A 12,977-nucleotide genomic window follows, 5' to 3' on the forward strand; every position below is an offset into this window, starting at 1 on the left:
GGTAGACTCTCCTTCTTTCTGTCTCTCTCAGACTGGCATCAGTACGATGACATAGTTTGTATGAGGCCTCCCGGGAAATTTCAGAAAGTCATGAACCATATCGCAGACTTCACGAGGAAGGACCTGGTGAAGGGGAAGCAGATTGCCGCCACGGTCATGCTGGATGGCATCTTCAGCATCCTGCAGACCTGGGACACCATCAACCTCAACAACTTCTTCACCCAGTTCCAGCAGTTTTATTTTGTCGTGCGACAGCCTATGATTTATGAAGGACACGCACAGCCGTGGACCGCTTTGCAGTACGGGGAGAAAGAGGTATCAGGCTGGCCACCAGCTGCTCTACCTTCTGGGCAGGAGCCTCACCTGACCTGCTAGTGCCGGCCGGATGACCCCTTGACTCTGTGGGCCGGGTTGCAGATGGGAATGTGTGGAAGTTTCCGACCTTTTCTCCTACCACCGTGTCTTGGAATTTCCCCGCCTTCCCCATTTTCCTCCTTTTCCTGGTTGTAATCTGAACCCCACCCCAGCACCAGTCCTGAGTCCTCCCCTGGCCTTGGAGGGAGAGTGGAAGGAACGGGGAGCCCTCCCGCACTGCACCTTTTCCCTCACTGCGGTGCAGCCTGGGCGGGTTTCAGGCCAGCCTGGAGCTGTTTCTGAGGGAAGCTGAGCGCTGGTGAGCCTCGGGGGCCCTGCCTGAGCCCTCATGCCAGGGTCTTGGCTGCACCGCGGCTGCTCCTGTAGCTCCCGCAGGTGTGGTGCGGGGCACGGATGGGGTCTGCTGCCCTAGCTGTGGTGCTGGGGCGGTTCTGGACACCTCTGATGAATTCAGGTTCACGGTTCATGCATCTTCCTCTTCTCCCACCATCAGGTGAAGAAAGACCTGTGGGAATATCTGCAGAAGCACATGGCACCATTTCTGGAGAGAAAAAGCGTGGACCTTTTCCCTAAAGACTGCCCAGTGAGGAGTAAACTGAAAATGGGCCTCATTGTCCTTTTTGTAGTGGAAAAATTTCAGTTAGAAGACAACCTGACCTCAGTGTGTCACCTCCTGTCCTCGGATGCCAGCTCACCAGATGAGCTTCACAGTGACCTAAGCCACATCCTTGGGACATCTCAGAGGTATTATTATTTTTTGTTAAAATGTTTTTATAGCTATTATAATGATTTTCTCTGATTGCAAAAATAAGGGGTTGACTAGAGTGACTGAAAGCACACAGGGAAGAAATAAAACCACCCGTGATTTTACCACTCACTGTGGTCGTGGCAGTAGTTTTTCCTAGCATCTATCTTATTTTTATTATATTCTGTCTTCTGTTGAATACCCTGCTTTTTTTTTTTGTTTGTTTTCCCTAGACAGCGTCTCACTTTGTGACCCAGGCTAGAGTAAGTGGCGCAATCTTGGCTCATTGCAGCCTCCGCCTCCTAGGTTCAGGCAATTCTCCTGCTTCAGCCTCCTTAGTAGCAGGTACTACAGGTGCACACGACCGCACACGGCTAATTTTTGTATTTTTAGTAGAGAAGGGTTTTCGCCATTTTGGCCAGGCTGGTCTCGAACTCCTGACCTCAAGTGGTCCACCCACCTCGGCCTCCCAAAGTGCTAGGATTGTAGGCATGAGCCACCGCGCCTGGACTGAATGCCCTGGTTTTTGAAGCTTTGTGTCATACCATGAGCAGCGTCTGTGTGCACGCATTTAGGAGGTTGTGGCACGATGCCGGCCTGAACATATCCCCTCAAGGATATCTGCAGAAGCAGTGTGAATGTTCTCCCGATGCCCCTGCCTGTGCCGTGTCTAGTTTAGGAAACAGCGTGACTGTCCCGGGCCTGAAATGTTTGGTGGTAAGAAGGTGATGGCCTTTGACTTGGTAGGAAGACCTGCTCAGACCCCACTGAGCTCTGATGGTCACAGTCTCCCAGCATTCTGTGTGTGTTGATTTGAACTGGGAATGACATGAGGTAGCCTTTCCTGACCAGCATGTCTTATCACGACATCTGCCTCTTGGTTTTACACATTTATTTATTTGTTGTTTTGAGACAGTGTCTTACTCTGTCCCCCCAGGCTGGAGTGCAGTGGAGCAGTCACGGCTCACTGCAGCTTCAACCTCACAGACTCAGGTGGTCCTCCCGCCTCAGCCTCCTGAACAGCTGGGACTACAGATGCACACCACCACTTGCAGCTAATTTTTGTATTTATTGTAGAGACAGGGTTTCGCCATGTTGCCCCGGTGGTCTTGAACTCCTGAGTTGAAGTGATCCACCTGCCTCGGCCTCCCAAAGCGTTGGGATTATAGGCATGAGCCACTGTGCCTGGCCTGGTTTTACAAATATAAAACACCCAGATAAACACTGCGCATTTTGACAAAGAGGAGGAATGGTGGCAAGGCAATGTACAAAGTTAGTGCCAATGTTTAAAGTATGAGGAATCATTAATATGTTTTGACTGTAGCAGATTCACCATGTATTGTTCATGGGCCCACCCCTTACATTTAAAAAGTTGTTTTGGGGCCGGGTGTGGTGGCTCATGCCTGAAATCCCAGCACTTTGGGAGGTCAAGACAGGCGGATCACAAGGTCAGGAGTTGGAGACCAGCCTGACCAACATGGTGAAACCCTGTCTCTACTAAAAATGCAAAAATTAGCTGGGCGTAGTGATGCATGCCTGTAATCTCAGCTACTCAGGAGACCGAGGTAGGAGAATTGCTTGAACCGGGAGGCGGAGGTTGCAGTGAGCTGAGATCATGCCATTGCACTCCAGCCTGGGCGACAGAGCAAGACTTCGTCTCAAAAAAAAAAAAAAAAAGTTGTTTTGGCCGGGCATTATGGCTCACACCTGTAATCCCAGTGCTTTGGGAGGCTGAGGCAGGAGGGATTGCTTGAGCCCAGAAGTTCAGGATCAGCCTGGGAAACAAAAATTAAAATAAAAAATTTAACCAGCCAACATGGTGAAACCCTATCTCTACTAAAAATACAAATACAAAAAATTAGCCAGGCATGTTGGCGGGCACCTATAGTCCCACTTACTCAGGAGGCTGAGACAGGAGAATTGCTTGAACCCAGGAGATGGAGGTTGCAGTGAGCTGAGATTGTGCCATTGCACTCCAGCCTGGGCAACAGAGTGAGACTCTGTTTCAAAAAAAAAAGAAAAAAAAAGTAGCTGGGTGTGGTGGTGCACCTGTAATTCCAGCACCTGACAGACTGAGGCAGGAGGATCCCTCAAGCCCAAGAGTTCGAGGTTGTAACGATCGCACCACCACACTGCCTTGATGACAGAGTGAGACTGTCTCTAAACAATGAAAATAAATTTTACAAGTTGCTTTATATTTAGATTTACTGTTGCCAGATGGCCTGGGTTCAAATGCCGGCTCTGTCAGGCAGGACCCTGCGTTGACTACTTAGCCAGGACCTCTGCCTCTGAGATTGCTCCCCGTCCTGGGAGTTTGTTGTGGGGATTCGGCGAGGGCCCGTGAAGGACCTGACGCCCTAGGCTGGGGGCTGAGGGAAGCCGTGTCTCCTGTGCGAGTTACTCTGTGGCTCCTCCGCGAGTTAAACTCTGCTCTGCCACGTGCGTTGCTCCTCCTGCTCTGTGTGCGTGGTGTTTGCTCACCGTTGGGACTCCAGACCCCCAGGGAGACGACTCCCTGGCCAACTCAGCTCACTGCGGGATCTTTATTCCCTTCCAGCTGGCGGCTGTACCTGGTGAACCTGTGCCAAAGGTGCATGGACAAAAGTATGTACCACTGGCTGGGCACCCTGCCTGTCCTGCACTGCTGTATGGAACTGGCTCCGCGGCACAAGGACGCCTGGAGCCAGCCTGAGGACACCTGGGCCGCTCTGGAGGGAATCTCTTTCTCACAGTTCCGGGAACAAACGCAAGATACGTAAGTGGTAGAGTTGTGCTTATCTACATGAATCTGGGAAGAATGGCTCCTACGCCGTGCGCCCGGAGTCCCGGTGGGCTCTGTAGTGACTCCGTTCCTGTTTCTAATGACAGAAGTAACACACGTTCTTTTAACATTTTATGACATCAAAACTATCAAGAATAGGCCGGGCACAGTGGCTCACGCCTGTAGTCCCAGCACTTTGGGAGGCCGAGGCGGGTGGATCACCTGAGGTCAGGAGTTCAAGACCAGCCTGGCCAACATGGTGAAAACCTGTCTCTACTAAAAATACCAAAAAAAAAAAAAAAAAAAAAGCCAGGCATGGTGTCATGTGCTTGTAATCCCAGCTACTCAGGAGCCTGAGGCAGGAGAGTCACTTGAACCCGGGAGTTGGAGGTTGCAGTGAGCTGGGATTGTGCCACTGCACTGTAGCCTGGGCAACAGCATGAGACTCTGTCTAAAACAAACAAACAAACAACAAACAAACAAACGAACTATCAAGAATACAGAAACAACCTGTAACCCCAGAGATAGCCATTGTTAGCACAGAGGCATACCTGTTTCTGGTTTTGTCCAAATATGGATTCGTGGGTGTTTTATGTACTCAAAAGAGCAACAACAAATGATGTGTTATTTATTCTGGCTTACAACCTGATTTTTCCTCTTAACAGTATTTTGTGGACACCTTTTTTTCTGTCAGCAAATCCCTATCTATGTTATTAAGATAAACATTGCTTAGCCTTCCAGCCAGAGAGAGTGTCAGCCTTGTATTGAGCCAGTTCTCTGTTATGGGATGTGTGGTTGTTTGTGCAGTTTCGTTTTGTCAGCGTGCTCTCATAAGCATCCTTAGCTTTCTCTGTCCAATGGCTTCACTGAGATAGATCCCTATAAGTGGAACTGCTAGGTCAAAGGCATTGCGAACTCTAAGCCATTTATACCTTTGCATAATGCAGGCTTATAGGAGAGGAATATTGGCAATATATATAATCCTGACCTCTGATCCAAACATAATGACCTCCCCTTTAGCCCAAGAAAATATTACCAGAAAAAGTTTGTTTATTTATTTTTAAATTTTTAAGTTCAGGAGTACATGTGCAGGTTTGTTACATAGATAAACTTGTGTTATGTGTTTTTTTGGTACAGATTATTTCATGACCCAAATATTAAGCCTAGTACCCATTAGTTATGTTTCCCGATCCTCTCCCTCTTCCCATCCTCCCCCTCCGATAAACCCCAGTGTGTGTTGTTCCCCTCTGTGTCCCTGTGTTCTCATCATTTAGCTCCCACTTGTAAGCAAGAACATGTGGTATTTGATTTTCTGTTCGAGTTAATTTGCTAAGGATAATGGCCTCCAACTCCATCCATGTTCCTGCAAAGGAGCTGATCTCATTCTTTTTCAGGGCTGCATAGTATTCCATGGTGTGTATGTACCACATTTTCTTTATCCAGTCCACCATTGATGCGCATTTAGTTTGATTCCATGTCTTTGCTACTGTGAGTTGTGCTGCAGTGAGCATACATGGGCGTGTTTGTTTATAAGTGAGCGATTTACATTGTTTTTGTTACATACTCAGTCATGGGATTGCTGGTGTGAATGGCATTTGTGGAATTACCACATTGTTTTCCACAGTGGTTGAACTAATTTACACTCCCACTAACAGTGCATACGCATTCCTTTTGCTCTGCAACTTCTCCAGCATCTTTTAATTTTTGACCTTTTAATAGCAGCCATTCTGACTGGTGTTAAGATGGTATCTCACTGTATTTTTTTTTTTTTTAGAGACAGAGTCTGGCTCTGTCACCCAGGCTGGAGTGCAGTGGCATGATCTCAGCTCTCTGCAGCCTGCGCCTCCTGGGCACAAGCGATTCTGCTGGGATTAGAGGTGTGCGCCACCATACCCGGCTAATTTTTGTATTTTTAGTAGAGACGGAGTTTCACCATGTTGACCAGGCTGATCTTGAACTCTTGACCTCAAGTGATCCACCTGCCTCGGCTTCCCAAAGTACTAGGATTACAGGCATGAGCCACCACGCCTGGCCTCATTGTGTTTTGTTTTGTTTTGTTTTGTTTGAGATGGAGTCTCGCTTTATCACCCAGGCTGGATTGCAGTGGCACAATCTTGGCTCACTGTAACCTCTCCCTCCCAGGTTCAAGTGATTCTCCCGCCTCAGTCTCCTGGGTAGCTGGCACCACAGGCGCCCCACCTTGCCTGGCTAATTTTTGTATTTTTAGTAGAGACGGGGTTTCACCATGTTGGCCAGGCTGGTCTCAAACTCCGGACCTCAAGTGATCCACCCACTTTGGCCTCCCAAAGTGCTGGGATTGCAGGTGTGAGCCACCGCGCCCGTCCTCATTGTGATTTTCATCTGCGTTTCTCTAATGATCAGTGATGTTGAGCTTTTTTTTTTCTTGAGATGGAGTCTTGCTCTATCGCCCAGGCTGGAGTGCAGTGGTGTGATCTCGGCTCACTGCAAGCTCCACCTCCCGGGTTCATGCCATTCTCCCGCCTGAGTAGCTGGGACTACAGGTGCCTACCACCACGCCCGGCTAATTTTTTTGTATTTTTAGTAGAGATGGGGTTTCACTGTGTTAGCCTGGATGGTCTCGATCTCCTGACCCCGTGATCCACCCGCCTCGACCTGCCAAAGTGCCTGGATTACAGGCGTGAGCCACCGTGCCCGGCTGAACTTTTTTCATATGCCTGTTAGCCATATGTATGTCTTCTTGTGAAAAGTGTCTGTTCATGTCCTTTGCCCACTTTTTAGTGTTGTTTTTTTTTTTTTCTTGTAAATGTGTGTATGTTCCTTACAGATGCTGGATATTACGCCTGTGTCAGACGCATATTTTGCAAAAATTTTCTCCCATTCTGTGGGTCATCTGTTTACTCTGTGGATAGTTTCTTTTGCTGTGCAAAAGCTCCTCAGTTTAATTAGTTCTCATTTGTCAATTTTTGCCTTTCTTGTGATTGCTTTTGGTGTCTTTGTCATGAAATCTTTGTCCGTTCCCATGTCTAGAATGGTATTGCCTAGGTCTGGGCAAAGATTGGAGAAAAATTATGGAGAAGTCCTTAAAAGTACAGGCAACAAAGTGAAGTGAGATAAATGGGATTACATCAAATCAAAAAGCTTCTGCGCAGCAAAGGAAACTATCAACAGAGTGAAGAGACAGTCTACGGAATGGGAGAAAATAGTTGCCATCTACGTGTCGGGTAGGGGAATTTAAGGAACTCAAACAAGTGAACAGAAAAAGTTAGATTTTAAAATGGACAAATGAGTTGAGTAGTCGTCTCAAAAGAAGACACACAGCTGACCAACAGGTATATGAAAAAATGATCAGCATCATTAAATTAGGGAAATGCAAATCAAAACCCCAATGAGATATGTTCTTACCCAAGTTAGAATAGCTGTGATCAAAAAGACAAAAAATAAATGCCCGTGAGTATGTGGGAAAGAGAAACTCTTACACAATGTAGGAATGTAAATTAGTACTGCCACTGTGGAGAACAGTATAAAGGTTCCTCAAAAAACCACAAATCGAACTACCGTATGATCCAGCAATCGTACGGCTGGGGATACATCCAAAGTAAAGGAAATCAGTATGTTGAAGAGATAGCTGCACTCCTATATTTATTGTGACACTCAATAGCCATGATATGGAATCCACCTGAGTATCCACCTGCAGATGAGTGGATGAAGAAAGTGTTTTCTATATACACAAGAGAATACTATTTGGCCACCAAAAAGAATGAAATTCTGTCTTTCGTGGCAACATGGATGAGCTTGGAGGAGATGACGTTAAGTGAAATAAGCCAGGCACAGAAAGATAAATACTGCACGTTCCCACTCATACGTGGATGTGAAAAGAGTTGATCTTCTAGAAGGAGAGAGTAGAATAGTAGTTATGAGAGGCAAGGAAGGATGGGGAGAGGGCTAGCCAAAGGTTGGCTAGTGATACAAAAATATGGCTAGATAGGACGAATAAGTTCTAGGGTCCTAGAGCAGTATGGAACGACTGTAATTTACAATTTATTATGTTTTTCAAATAGCTAGAAGAGTGGAGTTTGAATGTTTGCAACACAAGTGTTTGAGATAGATATGCTAATTACCCTGATTTTTACACATTACACATTGTATACATATATGTTGTATACACATATTTGTACAGATTACAGACTGTATACATTGTACATAGTGTACATTGTAGACATATATTTATATGTATATACAGTGCACAAAATGTATTCTCTATATGCATACGCTGCATAATATATACAAACGTTTGTATATAGTACGTATTATATACATATATGGAAATATAACACTGTTCCCCATAAATATGTACCATTATTATGTGTCAGTTTAAAAATAATAAAAGCAGCTGGGCTTGGTGGCTCATGCCTATAATTCCAGTAGTTTCGGAGGCCCAGACAGGAGGATCGCTTGAGGCCAGGAGTTCAAGACCAGCCTGGGCAATGTAGGAGAACCCGATCTTTACAAAAAACAAAGAAAAGAGTTGGGCATGTTCTGGTATACCTGTACTCCCAGCCACTTGGGAGGCTTACATGGGAGGATCGCCTGAGCCGGGGAGGTCAAGGCTGCAGTGGTAGAAGTCCAGATTCCCTAGAAGTTGAAATAAAAGCATCTGTATTTTCAGATTCCTGACAGGTAACCGCAAACTTTCTCTTTAAGTATAATCTCTATGAAATACTGAATACTGGGTTATTTAATAGAACTGTCATAATGACCACAGGTTAACCCTTCTAAGCAAAATAGATTATTTTGGCCTTGAAATGGTCTTTCTCTTATTAATGTGCTAGAATGTGTTCATTCACTCACTGGACGAATACTTGAAGAGTACCTTCCTTGTGCCAGGAAGTACTACTCAAGGCACAGGGTGTACAGCACTGCTCAAAACAGACAGCGGCTCCTGGCCGCATGGAACTTGCATTCTAACTGGAGAGGCAGGCAGTTAACACGTTAGTAAGTCCTATTGATGAGAGCGCTCTGGAAATTCCTCCTTCCCCAGCCTGGAGGTGTGGGCCACAGAATCTGCTAAGGTCTGAAGATAGGGCAGGAGAGCAGAGGTAATGACTGCAGCATTCTGGGCCTTGCAGTGAGAAGAAGACAGTGACTATGCAGTTGGGAAAGTGGCTGGAGAACGGAAAGAGATGCCCCCTTGTAAAGCATGATGCTCAGAGCCTGCCAAATGCCGAAGACTGGGGACAGCAGAAAAAATGAGGCAGTTGCTCTGCGCCCCTGGATCTCAACTTCTGCTAAAGGCAGTGTTATGGTCTTGCCTTTAGAAGTGTAAAAGCCTTTGGAAACCAATTCTTTTCTCTCTCTCTCTCTCTGTCTCTGTCTCTCTCTCTCTCTCTCTCTCTCTCTCTCTCTCTCTCTCTCTCTCTCTCAGGCTGGAGTGCAGTGGCATGATCTCTGGTCACTGCAACCTCCGCCTCCCAGGTTCAAGTGATTCTTGTGCCTCAGCCTCCCAAGTAGCTGGGACTACAGGTGCATGTAATCACATATCACATGGGGCTAATTTTTGTATTTTTAGTGGAGATGGGTTTTGCCATGTCGGCCAGGCTGGTCTTGAACTCCTGGCCTCAAGTGATCTGCCTGCCTCAGCCTCCCAAAGTGCTGGGATTACAGGCATGAGCCACCCACTGTGCCTGGCCAGCCCTTGGGAACCAATTCTAATTAAAGCTACAACAAAGCTGTAATTCATCTAAACTATTAACTCAGCCCCTGATAACAGAAGAGGCCACCAGACGATCAAGAGAGAAAACAATCAATATAGTCAGACCCATGGATGGTCCATATTTACCTAGAAAGGCTAAATATAGTAGACATAAAGAGTACCTTTTATTATTATTGCTATTTTTATGTACTTATCTTTAAATCTCTTGAAAAGTCTACAGTAGCATTGTTCCTAAAGATCAGTCTTTCAGGTAAAAGTGGCCTTTAGTATGCAGTGAACCTTTATTGATATGTTTTTCATAACTTCTGTTACTTCTGGGGAACCTTGCTTTATTTCTTTCCCATTGTCAACATTTTGGGTCTCCAGTACTGTGTTCCAGAAGCATTATTTAAGGGCCTTCGCTGAGCACACTTGGGCTCTTTGATCCTGGATACTCGTTAATAATAGAGGTTTGGTTGGGCGCGGTGGCTCACGCCTGTAATCCCAGCACTTTGGGAGGCTGAGGCGGGTGGATCATGAGGTCGGGAGATCAAAACCATCCTGGCTAACACGGTGAAACCCTGTCTCTACTAAAAATACAAAAAATTAGCCGGGCATGGTGGCGGGCGCCTGTAGTCCCACCTACTTGGGAGGATGAGGCAGGAGAATGGCGTGAGCCCAGGAAGCGGAGCTTGCAGTAAGCCGAGATTGCGCCACTGCACTCCAGCCTGGGCGACAGAGTGAGACTCCATTTCAAAAAAAACTTAATAATTAAGAGGCTTAATTATTGAGATATTACCTTTTTATTGTAAAATATACATAATCTCCAGTTTACCATGTTAACTCCTTTTCAGGGCACAGTTCCCTGGCACTAAGTACATTCACACCGTCGTGCAGCCGTCAGTACCGTCCACCTCCAGAACTCAGCTTCCCCAGCTGAAACTCCGTCCCCATGAAACAACCTCCCCACTCCCCCTCCTCCTGGTAACCACTGTTCTCCTCTCTCTCTCTAGGATTTTGACTTCTCTGGGGACCTCACATGAGTGGAATCACATAGGATTTGTCCTTTCATGTCTGGCTTATTTCACTGAGCATAGCGTTGTCAAGGTTCATCCATCTCAGTGAATTCTATTTATTTATTTATTTATTTATTTATTTATAGCAATGGAATCTTGCTATGTTGCCCAGGCTGATCTCAAACTGCTGGCCTCAAGCTATCCATCCTCCTACTTTGGCCTCCCGAATTGTGGGAATTACAGGCATGAGCCACTGCAGCCAGCAGTGAACTCTTCTTTTTTTTTTTTCTTTTTGATTTTATTACCTTTTTTTTTTTTTTTTTGAGACAGAGTTTTGCTCTTGTTGCCCAGGCTGGAATGCAATGGCATGATCTCGGCTCACCACAACCTCCACCTCCCGGGTTCAAGTGATTCTTCTGCCTCAGCCTCCCAAGTAGCTGGGATTGCAGGTGTGCGCCACCACACCTGTCTAATTTAGCATTTTTAGCAGAGATGGGATTTCTCCATGTTGGTCAGGCTGGTCTCGAACTCCCAACCTCAGGTGATCTGCCTGCCTCAGCCTCCCAAAGTGCTGGGATTACAGATGTGAGCCACTGTGCCCAGCCTGATTTTATTACTTTTTTTTTTTTTAATATTACTGCTTCTTGTGGAACAGGGCTACCCCATAGGAGTGTGCCCAGAATAGCCAGCAGTGAATTCTTATTCTGTATTCTGAATTATATATTAAGTTAATTCTCCTTTTCTCTCTCTCTCTTTTTTTTTTTTTTTTTTTTTTTTGAGACAGAGTCTCACTCTGTCGCCCAGGCTGGAGTGCAGTGGCGTGATCTCAGTTTACTGCAATCTCCGCCTCCAGGGCTCAAGCGATTCTTCTGCCTCAGCCTCCTGAGTGGCTGGGATTATAGGCTCCCACCACCATGCCTGGCTAATTTTTGTATTTTTAGTAGAGACGCAGTTTCACCACGTCGGCCAGGCTGGTCACAAACTCCTAACCTCAACTGATCCACCCGCCTCAGCCTCCCAAAGTGCTGGGATTCAGGCGTGAGCCACCGTGCCCGGCCATTAAGTTAATTCTCAATAGGATGTTCTGTACTTTTCATTTGATTCACTGCATATTTTTGTTTTCCACATAGCCTTTATTTTATTTATTAAAGTAGAGACAGGGCCTCACTAGGTTTCCCAGGCTGGTTTCAAGCTCCTGGGCTCAAGTGATCCTCCCGAGTCGGCCTTGGGATTCAGGTGTGAGCCACCACGCCCGGCCCCAAGGAGTATTTAAATCATTTTTGAAATTGGGACTGTTTCTGTCCCTCCAGCGTGGGTTTCCTCCATCTTCCCTCACTGATCTCACGGCGTCTCTTTTCTCCGTCCTGATTTCTCTCGTGCAGGAGCTTCTTACTTCGGTTTATGAGCCAGAATAAGCATTTGCTGAGCGTGGATGAGCCCCTCTTCCGATCCTGGTTTAGTCTGCTACCTCTGAGTCACCTGGTTCCGTATATGGAAAACTTCATTGAGCACCTGGGTCATTTTCCTGCTCATGTCCTGGACTGTTTTCTAGGAACTTACTACCGCCTGCGGGGACTTCAGAAAATCTCCTCCCGGAATATGCAGGTTTGTTTCTGAAGTTGGCTCTGGAGTCCTGGCTTAGCAAAAGCAGACTAGATACTAAACATGGAGAGGTCAGGATTCCTATTCCTAAAAAACAGACAGTGGGCCGGGCGCGGTGGCTCACGCCTGTAATCCCAGCACTTTGGGAGGCCGAGGCGGGCAGATGACAAGGTCAGGAGACCGAGACCATCCTGGCTAACACAGTGAAACCCCATCTCTATTAAAAATACAAAAAAATTAGCCAGGTGTGGTGGTGGGCACGTGTAGTCCCAGCTACTCGGGAGGCTGAGGCAGGAGAATGGTGTGAACCCGGGATGCGGAGCTTGCAGTGAGCCGAGATAGCGCCACTGTAGTCCAGCCTGGGCGACAGAGCAAGACTCCGTCTCAAAAAAAAAAAAGAAGGTCTCATGTGATGTACTTCATAGCTGCCATTTTTCCTTTCACATTTTTTGGTGGAGAAAATGGTATAAGTTTAAATCCTGAGTTTTATCTATAAAAGAGGTAAGATTAGTATGTGAGCACCTTAAAATTTGTTTGTAGGAAGGAAACAATGTATACCATACTGATGTTAGATTTTGTTCAGCTCTGTTTTAGCAATGACAATGGCATTGTGATTCAATCTTCTGTCCCTTTTTTTTTTTTCTCTGCCTTAGGATGTTCTGAACATTTTAAAAATGCTGTTGCACCTCCTGGACACTTACCAGGACAAGTAAGTGGGAAGCACAATGCAGTCTGTCCCTCACATGAGACCCGTAAGGGCTTCTGTGACCCTTACGATTGGCCACGCCCCACATTGGCTGTTGTAAC

The 12,977-nt window shown here is 46.4% G+C and overlaps 1 protein-coding gene across 13 annotated transcripts in view; it reads left to right on the forward strand.

The window, feature by feature from the left end:
- Positions 1 to 12,977, forward strand: part of RNF213 (ring finger protein 213) — a 133,555-nt gene that overhangs the window by 33,736 nt on the left and 86,842 nt on the right. For all 13 annotated transcript variants that reach the window (XR_012426302.1, XR_012426303.1, XM_045375697.3 and 10 more), the window contains 5 exons: positions 32 to 315; positions 869 to 1,119; positions 3,678 to 3,875; positions 11,951 to 12,173; positions 12,824 to 12,879. Coding sequence is in view for 11 of the 13 variants with exons in the window: in XM_045375697.3 (XP_045231632.2) it covers positions 32 to 315; positions 869 to 1,119; positions 3,678 to 3,875; positions 11,951 to 12,173; positions 12,824 to 12,879 (1,012 nt within the window). In the remaining 2 variants the exon portion in view is untranslated. The remainder of the gene's footprint in view (positions 1 to 31; positions 316 to 868; positions 1,120 to 3,677; positions 3,876 to 11,950; positions 12,174 to 12,823; positions 12,880 to 12,977) is intronic.

The sequence above is a fragment of the Macaca fascicularis genome, chromosome 16, assembly GCF_037993035.2.
Source record: "Macaca fascicularis isolate 582-1 chromosome 16, T2T-MFA8v1.1".
Classification (NCBI taxonomy): Eukaryota; Metazoa; Chordata; class Mammalia; order Primates; family Cercopithecidae; genus Macaca; species Macaca fascicularis.